Source organism: Ipomoea triloba, chromosome 4 (assembly GCF_003576645.1).
Source record: "Ipomoea triloba cultivar NCNSP0323 chromosome 4, ASM357664v1".
Lineage (NCBI taxonomy): Eukaryota > Viridiplantae > Streptophyta > Magnoliopsida > Solanales > Convolvulaceae > Ipomoea > Ipomoea triloba.
This window is the reverse complement of record NC_044919.1, coordinates 28647242-28670569: the sequence shown is the minus strand read 5'-3', so window position 1 is coordinate 28670569 and position 23328 is coordinate 28647242. Positions and strand designations below refer to the sequence as shown.

Genomic DNA, 23328 nt, shown 5'->3' with positions numbered 1-23328 from the left:
GATTACTAAATCAATTGTTTGACTAATTCAACTCGATTGACTTTGCCTCTAAGATGTTATATCCTAATCTAGTTCAAGTAATGATTGTTCTAATTGAACTATGTTTATTACTCACGTCTATTCCTCTTATTGTGCTATTAAAGTTAAATATTTATAAATAAAATCTCGACATAAACGAGTTAAACCATTACCTGCATCATTTATTATATCTAATTGCTCAATGGTGCTAAGGTCATTTGAGCCAAAACTCCGGATTTAATGTTACTACAAGACAAGATAAACAATTGTCAATCTTACTCTCGTGGTCAATTGGTTTGATAACCACCAAAGTCTATGTTTAACTTTTGATGGAGCTGTCTATAGGCATTATTGGTCTGAGCCAATCAATTAAGAGTAATCTTTGTTAATTTACCTTTTTATTATTATTTATTGACTAAGATCACAATGTGAGTTTCTTGCAAAACGTAAATTTAAATAGCAGCTTCAGACTTGCTGTAAATCAAAATATGATTATAATAAATCAAAAACTAAGCCCAAGTAAACTACATTAGTATTATGTAAGTTACATAGGCCAAATGCTAAATAGGCCCAATTGGCACATTGGGTTAGGATTTAGAGGAAACTTTTTTTTTTTTTTTTTGCAAAGAGGAAACTTGAAATAGGCAAATTATATTATGGACGACTAAATTGTCATTTCGGTTCACTAACTATAGGGATTATGTTAATTGCAATTCACGACTTCAAAATTATTAATTCTGTATCTTAACTATGTAATTTTTATCAATTTTGATCATTCCGGTCAAATTGCTGGCCAAATTGCGATAGAAAATTGTAATAGTTAAAATAATGAATGAATTTTAGTCATTTCACATATCTTTTCTTCTTCTCCGGCCAATCATCTTTTATTCTTCTTCTCCGACGAACCTGTTCTACTTCCCTGATTTATCTCCAAGCCTTACCAGGCACGACGACAATGGCAATTTCACCTCGTACTCGTTCTGAAATTTCACTAATTACGGGTCCCACAGCGCCGCCAACGCCGACTCTTTCAAAAGTTACACAGTCGATGTGAACCTCCCTGTCGACTCGTTCAGACGATACATCCGAGATTCCTCTAGCCATATTGATCAGTTCTCCAACTACGCCACTAACAGCAACGTCATCGACCAAAGCTTCCGCACCTACGGCATTTCGTGGCCGGCGATGTTGGCGAGTTCACAAACTATGCGAAGAACGTTAGTGAGCCAAATCTAAGGTTCACTGCCTACTCCGACGAAACCAATGGCCGAAAACAAGGATATTTTAGGGGTTTTGTTTTCAGTTGTTGGACTTGATGCATGTAGATATGGAGTTTAATAACTTTAGTATAAATATTTGTGCTTGGTTGCTGAAAAACTGCAAGAAGATTTTAGCTTTATGGAGTGAGTTTATTTTACTTGCATTCACCAGAGAATAAGAAGAAAAGATTATTTGCCGGAGAAGAAAAAAAGATATGTGAAATGACTAAAATACCTGCACTATTTTAACTATTACAAATTTTCGGCGCAATTTGGTTGAAGTGACCAAAATTGAAAAAAAAAATTGCATAATTAAGGTACGAAATTAACAATTTTGAAAGTACCATGACTTACATTCTATTGTGCACCCTAGTCAAAAGATAACATTCATATTTTGTACCCGCAGTTAATCATTTTTGTATCTGTAAACAAATTAAAAATCACATAATATGATAATTACAAACACATAACATGATAACTACTATCACATAAACTGTTAACTATAGTCTGCAGACACATAACACATTAACCAACATCTTATGTGTATGTAGTTAACCTATTTTGTACCTACATCTAACAATTTATGTGTGTGTAGTTATCATGTTAAGTGCCTTCAATTTGTGTACATGTACAGAAATTAATAACTGCAGGTACAAAATGTGTTAATTGCAGGCACATATTTTTTGGACCATAATTCATAATGCAAAATGAACTTTTTTTTTTGAAATACAGAAGGGAGGGGGAACCCAGGCTGTGGTATAATACACAACACAGCCTACTCTGTCTCCAACATGAGATGTTCGCTCACAACTCCTATTTGATCATTACTTACAAGTTTATCACAGCCAAGGGGAGGGGAAACAAAGATAATGCATGGCTCCCTCCTGTTAGCAGCTAACCTAGCCAAAAAATCAGCTACGAAGTTCTGCTCGCTCACATGGCTTTCGCCGAACCTCTTCATTGGATGAAAATGTGTAAGGAAAACCACTACAAAGGGTCAAGGAGATAACTAAAGCATGAAAAGACCAGAAGTAACCCTGTTTTGGACAACCATTTGACGAAAATTTTAACGGTGGACTAAAAGTGGCAATGACTAAATAAGACTGGCTGCATTGTGGCAAAAATTAATGAAGTAGACTAAAATTGGCAATGCCCCAATTACAGTAGGACCAAAAATAGAAATGACTCTTTTTTTTAAAGGATCACACTTGTGTGAGACCGTCTCACAGATCTTTATTTGTGAGACGAGTTGGGTCAGGTCAAAGCACCATGCAAATGTCATACTTATATGCTCAAATATAACACTAATCAAGAATACAATTTTTGTTACTTATAAGAGAAAAAGTAACACATTTTTCACAATAAGTAATGTTGACAAGTGCTCCTTACTTATAAAGGCAAATATAATACTTTTGAGGAAAAATGTAATACTTTTAAATCGAAATGTAAAAGTATTGTATTTTCTCTTAAAAGTATTACATTTACCCTTATAAGTAACAAAAATTTTATTCCTAATTAGTATCACATTTGAGCATATAAGTGTTACATTTGCATCTTGACCGACCCGACCCGTCTCAGTGAGACGGTCTCACACAAGTTTTTGCCTTTTTTAAATTATGAATGACCATGATTAGTTCATATGTCATATATCATTTGATGCAACTTATATAATCTTAATCTAAATAAAAATTAATAAGTGTGGATGAAGATTATATTATTTATTTATGTATGTTTTTTTGGTATATTTTTTTTATATACATTATGATATAAGAATTGTACTACACAATATTTTGGACAAATATACTCATGCCGTTATCACTTCAGTTATCTTTTCAACTATTATTATCATGCACATGTATCCACCATATATTTTCTTATATTTTTTAATAATAATAATAATAATATATACACATTATATATTAGAGTTATATATTTTTATTTCCTAAAATATAAATATCAAATTTATAAAATATTTTATATTATTATTATTATTATTATTATTTAAAATAATATAAATATCTAAAATCTAAATAAATATAAAATTTTAATACAAAATATTAATATTGAAAATCTATTTTTGTGTATCGCATATAGAAAATACTACGTATATATTCCGTATATATGTAGCAGACCAAACAATTTTGGTACCGTATTACAGTACCCATTAGAAAACGGGTTGTTTGATTTTTTTTTTTTAAATTAATAATATATATAATAATGATTTTTTTTGAACATATATATAATAATTATTTAATTTAATTATACAAATTTACACTGCTTGTCCTAAACCCTACGCAGTGCAGCCTTCGCCAAACCGTCTTCTTCGCAGCCTCTGCGGAACGCCAGAGATTATCGGACGCCGGACGCCGGACGCCGCGAGGTGAGTTTTCTTCTTTGTTCTTTAAACTTTACTGTTGGGTTAGGGCGGTGGCGTAGGGCAGCGGTTGTGGTGGAGGGTTGCGGGCCTGCGGCCTCCTGCTACAAGAGAAGGCAATAATATTGGGTTGTTCAATGTTTATAACCATTCGTTAATGGAGACCATATCAGATAGGTTTCAAAGTCAAACCTCACAAAGTCGTTCGTCCTCTACAGACTACCCATTTTGCTTCAAGTCCTGGAAAATTGTCCAGATTCTCGAAAATTGCATATTTAAGAAAAGTTATTTTATATTTTGCTGATTGATTTAGCGTTGATTGTGGTTTGCTCTATCAATGTGCTGCTAGGGCTTGAAGGTGCCTTGCTAATTTGGGAAGAGATGGCTCGTTTTAGAAATGTAAGTAGTTGAAGCTATTTCCCTCTAGTTCAGTTAGTAGCTGTTCGGGTGGATTTTGGATGTCTAGATTGACATGTCAATGTCTTAATGTTTGAATTGAGATGTTTGAATATTACAATTTTCAGAAAAAAAGGAAGCTTGTTGTGAAACCAATCGGTAAGAAGCAACCAAATGTTGATCAGATAACTGGGGACAAGATTCCCCAGAGCATGGTGTTTTCGAGGGGGAAGTTGCCTGGTTCTCTTAGAACATTGCGAACAGATTTGAGAGAATTAATGCGTCCTTACACTGCTCTCAATCTCAGGGTAAGCATTTTCCTTGTAAACTTTCAGTAGGATTTCATGCAAAAAGATTTTAAAAAACAACAGAGGTGAATCAGGTGATATTTTGATTTTCGACCTTAAAAGGAAAAGATTAAAAAGGAGAGATGGCTTCAAAATGAGAGCGACTCAACTTGAACTCTAAGCTAGGAACTTGAATACATTTTTCAATTGCATTCCCACATAGCGTGATTGGCATTCTGTGGCAGATATTTTAGGTTCTGCATGTACTCACTGTCACTTTTCTGCTTTGTCTTGCAGGAAACGAAGCGCAATAAGCTCAAGGAGTTCTTGAATTTTGCAGGGCCTATGGGTGTTACACATTTTCTCATTTTATCAAAAACCAATGCTTCTCCATACTTACGGGTTGCTCGTGCCCCTCAGGGCCCAACCCTTACATTTAAAATACTTGAGTATGCACTGGCTGCTGACATTGCAAAATCTCAATTGCACCCAAGGCGTCCTCCAAATCTTTTTAAAAACTCTCCCTTGGTAATCTTTTACACTTAAAACTCCACTTATTGTCATATGGATATAGATATGATTCTGATGCCGAATTTGTTCCAAGTCTATATTAGAAACCCTGTACTGTCAAGATATGGTTATTGTTTGCTTGCTTTGCTAAACTCTGTAAATTAATATTGCAGATTGTGCTTTCTGGTTTTGGGACTGGGGAACAACATCTAAAGCTCACTACTATTATGTTTCAGAATATCTTCCCTGCCATCGATATAAACACTGTGGGTGAAACTCATCAGATATAATACACACACAGCATATTACATATAGAACATCTATTTTGTTGCTCCTAAGTAATCATTAGCCATCTTGCAGGTCAAGCTTTCTTCTTGCCAAAGGATTGTGTTACTTAACTATGACAAGGAGAAGAAAGTTATTGACTTTCGGCATTACTCAATCAGGCTACAGCCTGTTGGTGTTTCACGCAGGATACGGAAATTTGTACAAAGCCATCAAGTGCCTAATCTAAGTAGTCTTCAAGATATGAGCGACTTTATTACAAAGTATGTTTGTTTCTCTTTTCTAAACTCTTATTTTAAATCTTGTTCCCCCCAGGGAAAAGGCACCTCAAATTGGCCCACGACAAGTGAGGATTTGATCTTTCTTTCAAGTACAATATGCGCTAGATCATCTTTTGGTTGGGCTGAGAATGGGTAGCAAGTCAGATCAACTCAACTAGTTCCAAATTCTTTTGGGGATTTGATATTAACATGGTTAATGAGAGAACGGGAGGTGTAGGTTAAACTTTTAGTTAAGCTAACCTTGGTTCGCTGCAAAATCCAAAAAAAAAATCATTCAAGAGTTAGAGAATTACATCTAGTAGAAAGTATAACAGGAAGATACTAAGCAATGGCCTTTTGTAACATCTCGTTAATGGATAAAGAAGAAAGATCCAAGTGTGCTATAGTCTTGTCCTATTCAATTGATTTGTTTTCTGTCATTCTTGTTTTGGTTATTAGGGCTGGTTATGGATCAGAAAGCGAAGCAGATGATGAGGCAGCAACTGTAAATTTAGCAACTGATCTCGGTAGACTAAATAAAGCCTCAACAAAAAGTGCTGTCAAACTTCAAGAAATTGGGCCTAGAATGACTCTCCAACTAGTCAGGATTGAGGAGGGATTATGTTCTGGTGGAGTCATTTTTAGTGAATTTGGTATGCATTTTATTTTTTACAGTTATTTATTTCATTTGGCAAGCATCGACTAATTCTAGAAAATATTACTCCGTACTATTTTTCTTTTAACAACTAGAATATTTGCAAGGCCTACATAGGAATATCAGAGTTTTTCCTGATTGTGGAGCAATGCAGCCCTCAGAATATTTATAGCTACCATTTTTGCAACTTTCAGGAAATAGTGGCGCCGAAAAACAGCAAGGAAGTGAAACTGAAAACCAGCAAGAAAGCGACGAGGATTTGGAAGAAGAAGATGAAGAAGAAGAGGAAGAGGAGGAAGAAGAAGAAATTGAGGAAGATTAGACAGTAACCTGTTTGCAAATTGAATAGCAATGCCTTTGAATCTTTCAATTAGATGCTCAACTCAACTATGCTCAGAGCTCCAATGGCTTCCATGTGTTGGCATGTTGATCTTTTTATACAGTGTTACTTTTTGCCCTCCCAGCTTAATCAACACTATCAAATTTTGGCCTGTCTGTAACTTTTTGCATTATATTCTTATTGGTTAATACATGATTAAGAAAGAAAATGGTGTAGAAACTTTTCTTTTTCCTCCTTGTTTGGATATGAAAGAAAATGCAAGGGAGCATAATCCCTAAACTATCTACTATTTTCATTCTATAGTTTTTGTTTCCCAGTCATTTTCTGTTGGAGTCTACATCCGATTGGATAATCATCTACTAGAGCATTACATTTGAACTTTTTAAATTTTCTTATTTCAAAAGTGATTTACTCAAGTTAAACCATTGAATTTTTTTCATACAACATCTAATATTTTTACATATAATATTCGGTGTCTGAATATAAATAAGAAAAAATAAGTTATTGACGGGAAAGACTCAGGCGGGTGTATTCAATCATGACTTTTGTAGATTTTTAAAAATTTTTAAAATGATAGATTTTAATAAACTTTTATTGACTTTTATAGAGTCGTTCAAAACTTTTTAAAACTTCGTAAGACTCTATAAAAGTCTGTATAAAAAACTTGTATAAACTTTTATCAACTTTTTTATTTTAAAAAGTCTACAAAAGTCATTAAAATTCTAAATTGAATATATCCTTACAAACTTTCATAAGCAATTCATAACAATATTAAACACTAAAATTTATAGTTATAGAATTGTTGAAATAAAATATTTAAAAATATAATTACTTTTTCTTGAGAAATTAATATTTAAAAAAATATAATTACTAGTTGCATAAAATAAAAAAAAATTAATAATATATATAAAAATTATATTTGATATACTGCTAGGTATCAAGCAAAGAGTTATTATTTGCAATAACAATATGAGACTGCTAACAACAACAAGGTGCTTCTCTTTGTAGTCTCAAATTGCTATTGCGAACAATAGTTCACTATTCGTAATAGCATGTTATTAAAAAGAAAAAAGAAAAAATATATTACGAATAAACATATGAATATTATGAAACATATATTAAAAGTTGACGGTGATAGATAAAAAAAATTTACTCTGTTCATGTATTCAGAAGAAAAAGTTTAGAAGTTAGGGATACAAAGTTCATAGAAAAAAAAATCAAAATATACAAGCAACAATGAAATAAAAATAATATTATTTTGAATTTTTAGAGGAAGATTGTAAAGTTTAGGAGAGAGAAAAAAAATTGGTAGAGTTTAGGTATGTAGAAAATATAGGATAATGAAGAAAAATAATTTATTGAATTTAGGTATAAGGTTTATAAAGTTTAAAATTTTAAATAAGGAGAAAAAAATAGAGTTTAAATAGAGAGAGAAAAAAAAAAACCTTCAGGTAGAAAGGAAATTTTGAAATCTTGGGGTTGGGGGTTGGATTTCAACTATTTATATTTGAGAAGGAAAAGTATATAAAAGTCTACAGAAGTTCTAAAATTAAAAAATCCTTACAAATTCATAACTTTTTGAATACCACATGACTTTTAAAGATTCTTTAAAAGTTTTAATTGAATACCACATGACTTTTAAAAACTCATTAAAAATCTTGATCGAATACCGCATGACTTTTAAATACTCTCTAAAAGTTTGAATTGAATACCTCCAAACTTTTAAAGTTCATAAAAGTCTTAAAAATTCTATGAAAGTCATGATTGAATACACCCCCCTCAATTATTATTACATGGATTATGGTTCACACAGTTGTGTGAACAATAAATAATATATTATTTGTGTACGTAAAGTATATTATTTGAGTACTGAAGATATATTATTTTATATATTATAAAATAGTATACATTCAATACACAAATAATGTACTTTTAGTATATTAAAAATGTACATTAAGTTTCAAAAAAAAATGTACATTATATTTATGGTCCACACAATTATGTGGACCATGGTCTACGCACTAATTTGTTGGGCCGCGAATTTGGGCTTCAATGTGGGCTTATGGATTAGGACCATTCACCATCTCCCTCACTCTGCTTGGACGGCATTGTTGGTGTTGCTCTTGCTGCGATCACACTTTCTTCGGCGAAGAGTTTCAGAAGAAGAGAATGGCGTCGGGATGGGGAATTACGGGGAACAAAGGCCGTTGCTACGATTTCTGGATGGATTTCAGCGAATGTATGTCCGGCTGCCGAGAGCCCAAGGACTGCGCTCTTCTCCGAGAAGACTATCTCGAGTGTCTCCACCACTCCAAAGAGGTCCTTCCTCTACTCACTTTATGCTCTTAATTCTTTCTTTCCGCTTCATATCTATCCAAATTTAGATTCGAGCTTTTGATCTCATATGGAGGAGCTATTGTTTTTGTTAAGGATGTTCATTTCCAGCTGGGCCCAAATCAGTCCAGGTGATGTAGGGTTTTGAGATTAAAATTAGAGCTTTGTAGTATTAGGATATATTCAATTATTTCAGTCAGTAATAGATAGCATTGCTCTTTGTGTCTTTCTTAGATCGGTGATCTTCTTAGCCGAGAAATCAATGCTTAGACCATTTGTTCTTAATAGATTATGCCATTGTCCCAGCAGTGTTTTTCATTGGTAGTCAAGAGTAGGTAACATGGCATTCTTGCAAATGTGAAGGACCCTACCCTCCATTTTTTGTGAACATAGATTTTGAGGCTAAGGTGAATGTAAACACTTTGCATATTTTATCTGTTATAAGATGAACTTTTAGGCACCACCTAACCTGTAGTTGTGCCAATAGTTATCTTGTTTTTCGTCAGTGAAGGAAAATAAGAAAAAAGAAAAGAAAAACATGGCTTGAAAAGCAAAGGCTCCTTCATAAAAAGGTGAAGCATTCCTTTTCTGGGTGATGGTATCTCCATCATCTGTGGTGGTAAAATATGGTGATGTTTTTCTTTTTGGGATGGGAATATAGAAGGCGAAAAAGGGATAAGAGAGACAGAGACAATGATAAAAATGCAAAACAAACAATTGAAACAAAAGAAAGAAAGAAAGAAAATGAGACTTCTAAACAGCATACCCATAAAAATCACCAAAATGGCAAATGCCATTAAGATTGTTGAAAGTATACGTGGGTATGTCATGAATGTGATTTCAGGTCCTCAAATGTGGCTTTTATTCTTCAGGTTCCTCTATAGTTCTTTATTTGTCCCTTGTTATGTATGTGCAGTGTATCATGTGAGGACAATTTATGATACTGTCTAGGAGGATGATTTATTCATTTACATACAACAAAAAGATGGAATTGTTTGACCAGTTTGATGTTCTCAAGTTTCATGCTCTATTGGATCTTTAGCCTGAATAACACATTATTTTTGAACTCGGGGGGGGGTTGGTGGGTTGGGAGATTTCAGTAGCATCTTGGAAACAGGAAAGTTTCCAGAGGAATGGAAAGCATAATAGTAATATTATTGGTTACTAAATAGATGTCAACCAGAGAAGGTTAATTTGTTTCATTGTCTCTCTCTCTGCTTCAACTTTAGTTTCAATTAATTCTCCCATAGGTAGGTGTAAGTACAATTTTAGAATGGAAGTCTTTTTTGCTTTCATCCTTCACAACCAGCAAGCCTTTCCTTTTTTATAAATTTTAATGGTTGCATGAAATACGAAATGCATGCCTGTTTATTTTAACCCACACACCATTAATATTGGCATATTGTATGGAATTAACATGAAAAGGTTATATTGTTGCATCAACAAAGATTTTCTATTGTTTGCAGTATCAACGCAGGAATCGGATATACAAGGAAGAGCAGCGTCAACTAAGAGCAGCTGTGCAGAAGGACAAGGCAGGTGAAAATGGTGGTGGAACTCATCATTGATTGACATTTTTCCTTTATTGTTATGGTTTTAACCATTTGAAGCAGGTTGACATGAATGCTTCTGAATCCTCTGAGAATAAAGAATTAAATCAATTGTACTTTTTGTGACATGGAATGTTGACAGCATCTGTTATTGGTTGCTTGCCAAGTTAGATTCCTAAATGCCAAGTGATCACCATAATCTATCATTCGGTGTACGTTTATAATACATGAATACAAGTGTTCACACTGCAGTTTGTTTTTTGATCAAATCAACATTGCTGTTCCTCCCATTTTGTGTGGAAAGATACTATTAAACAGGTGAAAATGGTGGTGGAACTCATCACAGCATTAAGCAGGTGACAGAACATATCAAATATATTATTACTAAGATCTTTACATTGCAGAATGAAATTGTGCGCGTCTGCAGAAATAACTCGTGTGTGATGTTGTTCTTCGTGGTATCATCCCCGAGGCAGGAACTGGAATTACTTGGGATTGGGAAGTAGCATCAGTTTCATTTGACGATCGCTTATCAAGCCAAGAAATAATGTCTGAAAACACAATTTCAATGTTGTCATCAGGCTCACCGGATGTCAGACCATGCCACATTCCAGGATACAATTTGATTGTCTTGTCTTTACTACTGGCTTGTTTGTACAATGCCTTGCTCACTTCTGGATCTGTTACTGTATCTGCTTCGCCATGCAGCACGAAGAATGGAAGTGTAATCTGTCAAACACAAGTAAATATCTGTTGCATCAACTCTATTGAGCTACGTTGAGAACGGGAAACAGGAAAATGCAAGATACAAAACGTGAGAGAAATACTAACCCCCGGGAGTTTTTGTGCATCATAGAATTTGAGCAATATAGTAATGCTTACCTTCCACAAACTTTCCTCGAGGTTCATGCTAGTTCTTAGCATTTCTAGAGCGGTTTTCAATCTGGGTTTCTTCTGGTAGATCAACTTGTTTCCCCGTATCTATGTTCAACAATATTTATTAAGAAAATTGTCCTTGTGATTTCTCGGGTTTTACCATTTTACTCTAATGATCAAACTCACCTCCTCACGTTTCACGGGGTCTTTGAAGGCTGAATCTATGATGTCTTTTGTGGGAACAATTTTCCACTTTGGTATCACATCTTCAACTTTAGTGAGCAAGCTTATAACCAGGGGATGTGGCTTCACCTTCTCAGATATCTGAAAGATATAATTCCTTATTTATTTATATATATTACGTTCAATAATAACATACATGATTCATTCTTCTATATGGATGTCCAGTCATTCTACCTTGCACATAGGGGCAACAAGAATCGCGCCATGCCAGAAAGAAGGATCCATTTTGTGTATTAACAGTGCCACTGCCCCTCCCATAGATTCCCCATACAAAAACCTTCTCTTCTCTCTGTACTCCTCCTGTGCTGGAATCCAAAATGACAAACTTTAGGCTGCAGATGAAGCAAATGGTAAATATAGCTTAAACGAGCTCGTTTAATTCAATATATAGCTTAAACGAGCACGTTTAATTCAATAATCACTAGTTGTTAGGCTGTAACCCAGCAAGTAAGGCACTTCCTAGGTGAGGTGGCTAAAAGAAAAATTATTTTTTTATTACTTTGTTTGCCACATCAAATAGCAAGTTTCTTGTTTTAGCAAACTTGCTAATGACTGCTTTTGCTGCAAAATGGCAACAAAGGCTGCCATGTACGGAGTAGTACTTTTATTTTTTTAAATATAGTTTTGAGTTAATATTTTAAATTGATGTGATATTAGGGTCCACCTTAGAAAGTTAATTGAATTTGTAGGGATGTAGTACGAATAGTAAATAAAATGCAAATGGGGTGATGTGGAGGTAGGACCTACTTTTGAAAGTGAGAGAGTATTGCAGGGATAATGATAGCCTTAGATGCATGGAAACCCTTTTACATGTATCAAAATTGGTATCTAGTCCCTCTCAGGTGATGTAACAATGAAAGATGACAGCTTACCACAAACTGATTTGAAGTAGAGACTGCAATCCTTCACAATGTTGTCAAAGCTTTCGATGTAACAGCGAGCACCCATTGACCGTCCATGCCCTTCATAATCAATTCCATACACAGCATAGCCATGGCTCGCTAGCTTGATCCCAACATCTAGTTACAACAAATGCAGAGTATAAGATATCATGATCATACAGTTTGTTGAACTTAGAACCATCATGATAATCTCATATAAATTTATCACTCTCCAATCTCTGTTGCAGTGTAAAATTTTGTCATTTGTGCATACTCTAGTTCATAAGATCCAAACGTTATAAGGTCTGTTGATTGAATGAACAAAATTTATCACTCTCGAATCTCGGGGGTTTGAACTCGGCAAGCCACTATTTTCTAGCTGTATTCTAAACTGCTATAGTTGAACTGTAATTACAAACTACCATTTGCTCAACATAATTTACCTACAGAAGTATTTATGTTTTCTATTTGAAGCAGAAAAGCATGAATAATGTATTGCATAAAGCAACAATGAAAGACTATCTCATAGCATAAACTGCAAAATATTAAACATTAAACAATATCTTTAAAAGCTTAAAAGGGAAGGAAGGGTGTGCCAGATGAGTTCTCATTTAAATATGATGTGCAGAATCTTTCATATTAGAACAGATAATGGTTTCAAAAAAAATATTAGAACAGATAATAACAGCACCAATTATTGCGCCACTTAATATTCTAGCAGTTTGCAACTTTGGATAATTGCATGTGCACTATAAAAGGGTGAGAAAGGGGAGACATGGCAACCCCAACTAAGTTGGTCGGGTAGTTGGCTTGGTAACCATCTAACCACAAGGTTTCAAGTTCGACCCCTCGGAGGGGTCTATTGGCCGTTTTGGTTTGAGCCGGTCAACAATGGACAACTTAGATTGGTTTAACTCGTTGTGATCCTTTGCCAATTAGGGGCACAAGACGAGCTTCATCCTGAGCACATATTTGGTCGTGAGCTTTCCCGTAAATCAAAGAAAGGGGAAACAAAAAAATAATAATATAAAACTGCAAGTTCAACTGGTATGGTGTGAAGTTACTTAAAGTTGAGGATAAGGGAGCAAGAGATTAGGATATTGCCCTGCACTTTCCAGCTAAGGTCATTGAAATTTCTGGGTCCTTGGTTAAAATGCTAATGGGAACTCATCTTTCAACCAAAAATTGATCGAACAATATTTTTTATTTTTTATTTTTGTCTAAATAGTAAGATTGGGATATCCATTCTTGAATTAATGCTGGAAAAGGAAGAATCTTTTTGAGGGACCAAAAGAAACAACCTCAACAAGGTTCATTATATTGTCTGAAAACAAGAGGATTCACTTTGCTCAATTGGTTGGTTTTCTAGAATTGCAGTGGCATAATTAGAATAGTTTGGGAAGGGCAAAAAGACTGAAAGAAACAGCAGATAGAGGCATCACACCCTGCATTGATGACAGCCTCCAAAAGAATATTAAAAAACCAAAAAAAAAAAAAAAAAAAAAAGTGAAAACAAGTAAGATTGGAGGGAACAAACATTTATTACCTCTCATGAAATCACTGCATTCCATGCCATACCCTGAAACCTCTTTAATCAATCTCTATTGAAAACCAGAAAAAAAAATCATAAAACAAAACAAAGAGAGGAGAGAGAGAGAGAGAGAGACCATGGCAAAGGAAAACAAGAGCCTTTGGAGAAGAAAAGGGCAGCCATCTGCAAGTAAAAAGCTGCACCCCTCTTGAATTCCTTATGTATCCCTGACAATAATTTTAACCATTCAACATCATTCCCAGACGTGGATATAATAACATGTAACCATGATCAAACGTGCAAGGGCTATATAGACGACAAACCTCTTGATATTCAAAAGCCATCTTTTGCCAAGAAAAAAAGAAGAAAAGAACCAAAATTTTGCTAAGAAACGGGGCTCAACATATATGCCCAGCGTGCCAGATCTGTGTATAATGCTTGTTATAAGAAGACGGTGTGAGGAAGAGATTTGGAGAAGTTGATAATATTATCATTCATGGCGTGCAACGGTGGAGTGAAATGAGGAAGCTCGGTTTTGGACTTTTGGTTCGTAGCGAAATTCAGATAATAATGACAAGTGACGTATGGGCTTAGCCCATCCCTCCTTCCACAACTTTTTTGTTTGGATAATGATAAAAATAGAATCTTTTTAGATCATTATTAGTAGGTGAAAAATCTCATCCAATCATAGGATGAAGTTCAATAATACTAATTTAGAGATAAATCTTGAAGCTAAATTGACATAATTTATAATAATATAATTTTGCGAGGTTGGGCAAAACGAAAATGATAAGTTGTTTATAGTTAACCAGATGTTTGGACAATTGGTAGGTAGGTTGCTAATGCGGCAACAAGATCACTTTAATAAAAGTCAAACTTACATAACACAAGTTGAATCTCGAATGTTAAGAATGTCATGTATGCAATATTCTTTGTTCAAAAGACAATTTTTCTATCTCTCTTATGAAGATGTAAGCATTGATTCTACAATGCAGCAATAGTTTTACTCCTAGAAACTTGAAAAGACTCTAGTTGAGGTTCAAACTATGAACTATAAGTGAGAAGATCACAAAACCAAGTAATCACAATGATAATGTGAATGTATAACTTCTGTGGCAGGAGATGAATCAAGCTGGAAGTCAGTCCCTTGGCCTACTCATTCACTTCTTCCCCAAATGCTTTCTAGATTGATCTGGAGCCGTCGTTAGCGCCATATAAGAGACATACAAGACCTGTTATTCCGGCAACCTGCTTCCACTGTCGCGTACCACCAATCACTGTGCCTGCTACGACGCTTGCTGTCAAAACATTAACCTGCAAAGAAAACAGAAGCGCATAAACTTCATTGATAAACCATTGATAGTGTCCTATCTCAGCCTTAGAGGAAACACCGTGGCAGCATAATACTTGTCAGGTCACATCATCGTGCAGATTTGCAACACATGAAATCATGGTAACGAATGACTAAGGCTTGTGCAGCAGAAAACATGAAAGTGAATATTCATAAATATCATACTGTAATTAGTCAGGTGAATTGCGACTTAAAAACCAAGTAAAAAGTAGCAAAGAGACCTAAAAAGGTCAAAGTGAAAGTGAAAATGAACAAACCAAATCAGCTTTCCTCCTGTATCTTTGGACACCACAATGGGTGAATGAGAAAACTGCAGCAAAGAGTCCTGAAGACAAGAACCCAAAGTGCATAAAGATAAACATTAAAAACAATAATGAGAAGAAGTTCTGAAAATGAGGATATGGAAGTCAGGATAGGCTAAGTTCATAACCACTAGACTCGTTTAGCCATTGTGAGCACTCAGTGCTCCAAACTCGAGAATTCATTAGTTTTTATACAAAAGATTATTATTTTCTCATTCCTCTCAAGGTGTCAGGAAGGCTAAGTTCATAACCATTAGACTCGTTTAGCCATTGTGAGCGCTCAGTCCTCCATGCCCCCAAACTCGAGAATTGCTTAGTTTTTATACAAAAGATTATTTCTTTCTCATTCCTTTCAAGGTTAAAATACTAGTGTCATCAAGAAGGCAAAGCAGGCTAGCGAAATCCTTTCTTATGCAACCAGCCAGAAGTTCATATTTTTGAAGAAAGAAGTTCATTACTATCTTTTCAAAAAAAAAAAAAAAAAAAGTTCATTACTATCCTACTGGAACCAAGAAATTTCCCCTTAGAAAAACGATTCAACAAAGTTATAATTATAAACTCAGACGCTCAAAGAATCAAACTTTTTCTACTAAAATATACAGAAGAATGAATTCAGAACTCAAAAACATGCATTGTCAGTACACAGAAAACAAGATTATTTTTTTTTTCTTACCCCATTGAAAGCCCAACCGGCCGATTGATCTAGCCTGTATTTGAAGAAAAATGAAAATGGGAGCACATTTGGAAGAATCAGAATTCAGAACACAGAAGACAGTATAGCATTCAAAGAAGTGTTTGAGAGAAGTAAATGAAGAACTTACGATGAACGGCGCACGAGCAAGACCAGTGAGACCTGTGGAAGTTTAGACAATGAATTATGAATCTGAATGAATGACAAACAAATACTAAGTAACTAAATCTGAAGTAAATATTTAAGGTGCTCGCCTTGTTTGTCGGCTTCGAGAGGGCCAGTCAAACCGCCCCAGATCAAGCCAGCCTGCGATAAGTTCACTGTTTGAATGATAAATACATGCGGAGATATATAGAAAGAGAAATTGAGTGAAGAAAAACATACTGTACCGATACGGAGAACGGAATCAACGGCGATCGAAGAGCAAGGGAACTCGCCGGAGATGTCTGCTTCCATCGTAGTTCAATTTCTCTGCGACGGCGTGAGGGCCATTACGGGGCGGGATGGCGGCCGATTAGTTATTTGGGAAGCCCATTTAATCCTATTGGGCTATAAGCTGGGCTCTATGTTTCGTTTTGTTCGTATATTTGGACAAAATGGGCCCGTGGCGGTTGAGCAGGCAAATTATTGAATCATTATTACATGGATCATGATCCCGTAAAATGTACATTTTTTATATACAAAAGTATATTATTTTATATATAGTGTCGAATAATATATTTTCAGTACAAAAATAATGTATTATTAAAAATGTACCTTATATTTATGGTTCACAATTTCACATAGTACAATAATTTATCCAAATCATTTTATAGATTCGAATCTACTTTGCAAGGTCGAATTGAGTCTAAAAATACACAATTTATATATTAAATATTCACAATTTATATATTGAATGTTTGTAATTTATATATTGAATGTTCACAACTCTATATACTAAATGTTCACAATTACGTACTGAATTTAAATTGTGAACATTCAGTATATAAATTGTATAGTTTGACTGGTGTATTCGGGTCTATGGTATAAGTGTATAACTGTCGGGTTGAGCCCTGCCCCGGTTTCGCGGCGGGAGAGTTAGTTGATTGCCACTTCCCGCCACCGGAAAACAGGAAATGCAAGTATTAAGCGGTGGCAGGGCGATATCGATAACGCACCCCACTCTCAATCTCTGCTATCCAACGCTTGAATCCTTCGTCTGGAACACTCTCATTCGTGCCCATGTCCAACCAACAAATCCCTCCCTCACCCCGCTCTCCATCTTCCTCCGCATGCGCTCCCATGGCGTCAAACCCGATTCCCACACCTTCCCTTTCCTCCTCCAATCCTTTACCTCACCCGGATACTTCCACTCGGGCCGGTCCATTCACTCGCTCATTATCCGCCTCGGATTATCGGACAACCTGTTTGTACAGACATCCCTTGTCAATATGTACTCGTGTTGCGGCCACTTAGCCTTTTCCCAACAGGCGTTCGACGAAATTCCCCAACCGGACTTGCCATCTTGGAATTCGATGCTCAATGCAAATGTGAAAGCCGGCATGGTTGTCTCTGCGCGCAACTTGTTCGACAGAATGCCAAACAGAAATGCTGTATCTTGGAGTTGCATGATGGAAGGGTATGTCAAAACGGGTCAGTATAAAAATGCATTGATGTTGTTCCGTAAGATGCAAACGCTGGATGATGAGGTTAGACCTAATGAGTTCACCATGTCCGTTTTGCTTTCTGCTTGTGGAAAGCTGGGTGCCCTGGAGCATGGGAAGTGGGCTCATCTTTACATTGAAAAATATGGGATGAGGATTGGTGATGTGTTGGGGACTTCTTTGATTGACATGTATGCAAAATGTGGGAGCATTGAGAGGGCAAGATTGGTGTTTGAAGATATGGGCCCAACTAAAGATGTCAAGACTTGGACTGCCATGATCTCTGGCTTGGCTATGCATGCCCACAAGGAGGAATGCCTTAGTTTATTTTCAAAGATGATTGGCTCTGGCATAAGGCCTAATGGAGTTACATTCATCAGTGTTCTCTGTACTTGTGTGCATGCTGGGCTTGTGAGCCAAGGGAAGCTAATTTTTGAGATGATGCAGAAAGAATTCGGCATTGCACCCTCGGTTCAGCACTATGGTTGTATGGTTGATCTTTATGCAAGGACTGGTCTGATTGATGAAGCATGGGAGCTTGTGAAATCAATGCCTATTCAGTCAGATGTTCTTGTTTGGGGAGCTCTTCTTAGTGGAGCTAGGATGTGTGGAGATATCGAAACATGTGAGGCTGCACTCAACAAGATACTAGAGTTGGAACCCACAAATAGTGGAGCTCATGTTCTTCTGTCAAATGTATATGCAAAGATGGGCAGGTGGAAGGACTCGAGGCGTGTGAGAGGTCTTATGGAGGCAAAGGGGATAAAGAAAGTTCCCGGGTGCAGTTTGGTAGAAGTGGATGGCATCGTGCACGAGTTTTATGTAGGAGACAAGTCTCGCCAAGACACAAGACAAATATACATGATGCTCGACGAAATTTTGAGCAGGATAAGAATGGAGGGCTACGTTAGCAATACGAAAGAGGTGTTGCTTGATCTAGACGAGGAGGGAAAGGAGTTGGTTCTTTCGCGTCATAGTGAGAAACTGGCAATTGCATTTGCCATCATGACGACTAGACCTGGTGTTCCAATACGCATAGTTAAGAACATCAGGATATGCAGTGATTGCCATGCCGCCATAAAGATGATCTCTAGGGTGTATGCCAGAGAGATTACAGTTAGAGACTGCAACAGGTTTCACCATTTTGTGAGTGGCAATTGCAGTTGTAATGAATTCTGGTAAGCAGAAATGTGCATCAGTCCTGGGATTTAGGTTGCTTATGCTATACAAGCACTTGTTCTTGTGGCCTTGTGAATCACATGAACCTCAGCACCACACAACAACCTTGTAGTGTCCAAACACGAACACGAGAAAATTCATAAAATGACTTCTGAAAGTCATATTTAGAATTCCAAAGGGACCCTTTAATAAAGAGTTAATTACCAAAATGGTCCCTCGACTATAGCGAAATTACCAATTTGGTCCTTGACTATTTTTTTTACCTGATAAAATCCTTAACTTTAAAAATGTTAACCAAATTGGTCCTCTGTTAGGTTTTGCGTCAAACATCTGTTAAAGTCGAGGGTATTTATGGAATTTCAAGCTGGTCCAGGCTAACCACGCATTTACTTCATGAATTAGGTTTTGTTAGTATTAATGTAAATTCCAAACTCTAAATCCCCAAATTGTGTTCGAGAGTGGTTCTTGTCGCGGCTACAGACAAGCTTCGGGCTCTTGCTTCGACGGCGACACAAGCGGCGGTTTCGCATCGGAGCTACAAGAACTCGAGTCTTGGGCACCCCCATATAGGCTATTAATCGTGCAAAAAGCTTGCCGGTGTTGGGTGGAGGTGGTGTTAGATGTACTTGAGGAAGGCGATAACGCAGGATCTGTTGCTGTCGCCGCTGCTGATCCGACCCTGCTCACGCCATCGTCGTCAACTAGAGAGAGATGAGTCCAAGCTGCAGTCGTCATCAATCGTTGGAGCTACTGTTCTTCTGGAGATACGTCGCCGCCATTGTCAACTAGAGAGAGAGGGGAGTCCAAGCCGCAATCGTCAATCGCCGCTTATGTCGTCGTCAACACCGGAGCTGCACCACATCTGGTTCAATTATAATAATATATTTTCCAAAATAATTATACTGTGGTTGATTGAAATTTTCAATTTTAACTAAAAATCAGCTGGCAGTAACATACAAGATCCACATGGCTCCTTACCATTGATATTATCAATTGCCCCACTCAAGAGCTAAGCATACCAAAGTATTTTCTGAAAGTAGAACTCAATTTGAAGTTATTCATGTTTTGTACCTGTCCAGATGCTGTAGTATTGTTGAACTGTGAAGTCTGAATTACCAACAACAAATTTTCTAGTGCGTTAATTTTCTCAGGATGAAATACATAAATTCATTTTTGTGTTGATTTTTTTCTGTTATTGCCATTGTATCTATTTATTCTAAAATTGAGTTGTAGTCTCTTGATTGAACTTTGCTGAAACTTAATTTGTGAATGATTGCATGTTTTATGCTGTCATCTATTTTTTTTTCTTTTTTTTTTTGGAGATAGCAGATATCACGACTACCTTTCTTAATGCACATTTATAAACTCACAAATTTTTTTTAATTGATTGCAGTTTACTGTACTAGGCATGCCCACTGCCATTAATTACAGTGTAGAAAGCAGGCAATGAAGTGGGACTAGCTACAGAACGAAAGATTGGAAGAAACTTGTGGAAATCTAGGGTTATTTCGGTTAAATAGGACAAGAAATGCCACAATCAACATGAAATTCCACTATTACCCTTACTTTAACAGATGTTTGATGCAAAACTTAACGGAGGACCAATTTGGTTAACTTTTTTAAAGTTGGGGATTTTATCAGGTAAAAAAAATAGTCGGGGATCAAATTAGTAATTTCGCTATAGTCGAGGGACTATTTTGGTAATTAACTCTTTAATAAATTTGAGTGTGGATGGTGGGTTATATGGGTTGGCCCGCTGGTTACACATGCCAACTCAAGTAACCCACCACGCCCACGGATTACACAAATCGAGCAAAGTGGGTCAAATTAGAGAAACTTTCAACGAATTCCATCTAAAAAAAGAGTTAAACTTGTCAACACGTGGAGTTAGGCTCATTTTAACATCTCTATGTGCAACCTAACTTCAAAACTCAAACTTTAACTTCATTCATTGGTTCACTGCTCTCACTCATGCAATCAGAAATTCAAAACCACCACAAACTCAAACTCCCCAGAATCCCACTCCGTATCATGACAAAAAGTATTTTACTTTGGAAAATACTTTAAAATTTGAGGAGAAATTTGGCATTAATTTACACTTAGGTAGTTAGGTGAGATAATAATTGAAAAAACAATTATTATATTTGAAGTCAAATAAGCACATTGGTCTATTCTTTTTGACGATTGCAAGAAATATATTCCATACGTTCAATATTGTGGGCCATCCATCGTGTATCACGTTGATGTATTCTTGCTGTTCACATAAAAAAAATTGGTTACATATTTTGCCAATATTGGACTTTATTTAGGAACCATAAGGAGTAATAACGTATCCGTAAATTAATATCCACTTTGGATTTCAATACACAAACAATAATTGTTTGCACGCGTCACCTATGACCTTTACGGACAATTTAGTTATAAACAAAAACAGAGTTATACCTCTATCTATAACAAATTATACCATGGGTTGAGGTCTTACATTATAAGGGTTGGATCCTTCGCTTTGAGGATGGATCAGTCTTAAATCTCCAGGCCAGCTGTTCGATCCAATAGAAGTGCTTACAATCCAGCTATGGAATTAATCACTGTGTTCGATAGTGGAAATCCTGAGCTACACAAAGAAAAAAAGTCTTACATTATAGACTTTAGTCCAAAAATAACATTCAAATCCAGTATATGTAGTTGACAATTTTTGTACATGTAACTATTATGTTATGTGTCAGCAATTATCAAATTATTTGTGTGTACATGCAGTTGACAATTTATATATTTGTAGCTATCATATTATGTGTCTGCAATTACCATGTTATTTGTTTACATCATAAGTTTTTAGCTATTGGTACAAATGTGTTAACTGAAGGTATAAAATTTTGTATCAAAAATCATAATGCAATATGAATTCGAGTCCATGATATAACAATTGAATTTTCAACTAATTTTGGACGCACGCATATCTTTTCACATTAGAATCTTATGCCTATGGTATTTGAATTTGCATTGATTGTGACAAAAAACAATATTGTTGAGACAAAATTACTCTTTCATTTTCTAATCTAAAAAACGAAAAACATTTTGAGACAAACTTAGCATTATATGATATTGTTGTCTTAAGAATTTTAAAATTTTAAACATTTTATTATGTTTAATTAAGTTGTGTACTTATATTTTTATAAAATATATTAGATGTGAACTTATAAAGGTTAAAGGTTAACGTTGCATGATTAAATAAATATTTAAGGTTATTCAGTATTTTATAATGATATAAATTTATATTTAAAATATCTAAATAACAATTGAATTGCATTATAATTTTAGCATAAATTTACTTGTTATTTAATATTAATATTAATATTAATATTATTTATTCCCTTTCAATTCTATTGACATTGAAATTTCTATAATTTTATTCGTGCCAAATATAAATTAAATTCCATTATCCCTCTTATATGAAATTACAAAATTGACACCAAATTGCAAATTCACTCATTCCTCTTCTATCAAAAATTACAAAATTTACACCAAATTCACTCATTCCTCTTCTATCAAAAATTACAAAATTTACACCAAATTCACTCATTCCTCTTCTATCAAAATTACAAAATTTACACCAAATTCACTCACCCCTCTTCTATCAAAAATTACAAAATTTACACCAAATTCACTCATTCCTCTTCTATCAAAATTACAAAATTTACACCAAATTCACTCACTCCTCTTTTTTTTTGAGAAAATTCACTCACTCCTCTTCTATCAAAAATTACAAAATTTACACCAAATTCACTCATTACAACCAACCCCATTAGTATCCCTATTGAAAATTAAGTTTTCACCGTAGGATCAAACTCTGCTGGAAGGTTGGAATCCACTTACCAGTAACATCAGATGCGGTGTCTAATTCGGTACATTTGTTCTATACTACTCTCTTGAATCTCTTCCATTAATTGCTTTATATTTTTCATTTTTTAGCTCTTCGGTTCCTCGCTCTCGTATATTCTTGGACTCATGAATGAGCATTAACTAGACTACTAGAGGTAATTTTCTTCTGTTTTTTTTTTTTTTTTTTTTTTTTTTTTTTTTTTTTTTTTTTTTTTTTTTTTTTTTTTTTTTTTAAGAGGAATGAGTGAATTGGTGTAATTTTGTAATTTTTGATAGAAGAGGAATGAGTGAATTTGGTGTAAATTTTGTAATTTTGATAGAAGAGGAATGAGGTGAATTTGCAATTTGTGTTCAATTTTGTAATTTCATATAAGAGGAATAATGGAATTTAATTATATTGGCACGAATAAATATAGAAATTTCAATGTCAATAGAATTGAAAGGGAATAAATAATATTAATATTAATATTAATATTAAAAACAA

General features: G+C 35.2%; 5 protein-coding genes across 8 annotated transcripts in view; 3 read left to right on the top strand and 2 right to left on the bottom strand.

Moving 5' to 3' along the window:
- The first annotated feature begins 3565 nt into the window (after positions 1-3565).
- On the top strand, positions 3566-6679 carry LOC116015293 (peter Pan-like protein). The gene is made up of 8 exons (XM_031255334.1): positions 3566-3657; positions 4001-4050; positions 4176-4355; positions 4632-4862; positions 5018-5110; positions 5205-5392; positions 5849-6042; positions 6239-6679. The coding sequence occupies exons 2-8, from the start codon at positions 4033-4035 to the stop codon at positions 6364-6366; spliced, it is 1032 nt and encodes a 343-aa protein (XP_031111194.1). The 5' UTR covers positions 3566-3657; positions 4001-4032; the 3' UTR covers positions 6367-6679.
- Positions 6680-8492: 1813 nt separating this feature from the next.
- On the top strand, positions 8493-10494 carry LOC116016630 (NADH dehydrogenase [ubiquinone] iron-sulfur protein 5-B-like). Its single transcript, XM_031256986.1, has 2 exons — positions 8493-8703; positions 10185-10494. Exons 1-2 carry the CDS (start codon positions 8554-8556, stop codon positions 10284-10286), a joined length of 252 nt encoding a protein of 83 aa, XP_031112846.1. The 5' UTR covers positions 8493-8553; the 3' UTR covers positions 10287-10494.
- On the bottom strand, positions 10470-14355 carry LOC116016629 (caffeoylshikimate esterase). Of its 2 annotated transcripts, none has more exons than XM_031256984.1 (8): positions 14123-14355; positions 13936-14026; positions 13815-13847; positions 12260-12406; positions 11562-11692; positions 11331-11468; positions 11100-11249; positions 10470-10997 (listed from the first exon to the last, which is right to left on the bottom strand). In XM_031256984.1, the coding sequence occupies exons 1-8, from the start codon at positions 14141-14143 to the stop codon at positions 10662-10664; spliced, it is 1047 nt and encodes a 348-aa protein (XP_031112844.1). In that variant the 5' UTR covers positions 14144-14355; the 3' UTR covers positions 10470-10661. The 2 variants fall into 2 exon arrangements, with proteins under 2 accessions (XP_031112844.1, XP_031112845.1); XM_031256985.1 differs by having other exon boundaries at positions 11151-11249; positions 14123-14350.
- A 276-nt stretch (positions 14356-14631) lies between these two features.
- On the bottom strand, positions 14632-16663 carry LOC116015411 (outer envelope pore protein 16-4, chloroplastic). 3 transcript variants are annotated; one of them, XM_031255470.1, is made up of 6 exons: positions 16528-16663; positions 16398-16449; positions 16274-16305; positions 16126-16159; positions 15408-15475; positions 14632-15113 (listed from the first exon to the last, which is right to left on the bottom strand). In XM_031255470.1, exons 1-6 carry the CDS (start codon positions 16597-16599, stop codon positions 14982-14984), a joined length of 390 nt encoding a protein of 129 aa, XP_031111330.1. In that variant the 5' UTR covers positions 16600-16663; the 3' UTR covers positions 14632-14981. The 3 variants fall into 3 exon arrangements, with proteins under 3 accessions (XP_031111330.1, XP_031111331.1, XP_031111329.1); XM_031255471.1 differs by having other exon boundaries at positions 16398-16463; positions 16528-16641; XM_031255469.1 differs by having other exon boundaries at positions 16398-16463; positions 16533-16623.
- Positions 16664-17205: 542 nt separating this feature from the next.
- LOC116016113 (pentatricopeptide repeat-containing protein At3g62890-like) overlaps positions 17206-23328 on the top strand; it is a 10740-nt gene continuing 4617 nt past the window's right edge. The window contains exon 1 of the mRNA XM_031256276.1: positions 17206-18964. Within this exon, the coding sequence (XP_031112136.1) occupies positions 17259-18964 (1706 nt within the window). The 5' untranslated portion in view covers positions 17206-17258. The remainder of the gene's footprint in view (positions 18965-23328) is intronic.

Coding starts and splice junctions, on each gene's coding strand:
- LOC116015293 (XM_031255334.1), top strand. Junction 5,111..5,204: donor CTGCCATCGATATAAACACT/GTGGGTGAAACT, acceptor GCCATCTTGCAG/GTCAAGCTTTCTTCTTGCCA. Junction 5,393..5,848: donor ATGAGCGACTTTATTACAAA/GTATGTTTGTTT, acceptor TTTGGTTATTAG/GGCTGGTTATGGATCAGAAA.
- LOC116016630 (XM_031256986.1), top strand. CDS start 8,554: ATGGCGTCGGGATGGGGAATTACGGGGAACAAAGGCCGTTGCTACGAT. Junction 8,704..10,184: donor GTCTCCACCACTCCAAAGAG/GTCCTTCCTCTA, acceptor TATTGTTTGCAG/TATCAACGCAGGAATCGGAT.
- LOC116016629 (XM_031256984.1), bottom strand. CDS start 14,143: ATGGCTTTTGAATATCAAGAG. Junction 13,848..13,935: donor TCTTGTTTTCCTTTGCCATG/GTCTCTCTCTCT, acceptor AAGAGGTTTCAG/GGTATGGCATGGAATGCAGT. Junction 12,407..13,814: donor ATGCAGTGATTTCATGAGAG/GTAATAAATGTT, acceptor TGTTGTAACTAG/ATGTTGGGATCAAGCTAGCG.
- LOC116015411 (XM_031255469.1), bottom strand. CDS start 16,599: ATGGAAGCAGACATCTCCGGCGAGTTCCCTTGCTCTTCGATCGCCGTT. Junction 16,464..16,532: donor TGATTCCGTTCTCCGTATCG/GTACAGTATGTT, acceptor TCATTCAAACAG/TGAACTTATCGCAGGCTGGC. Junction 16,160..16,273: donor TTGCTCGTGCGCCGTTCATC/GTAAGTTCTTCA, acceptor CTTCAAATACAG/GCTAGATCAATCGGCCGGTT.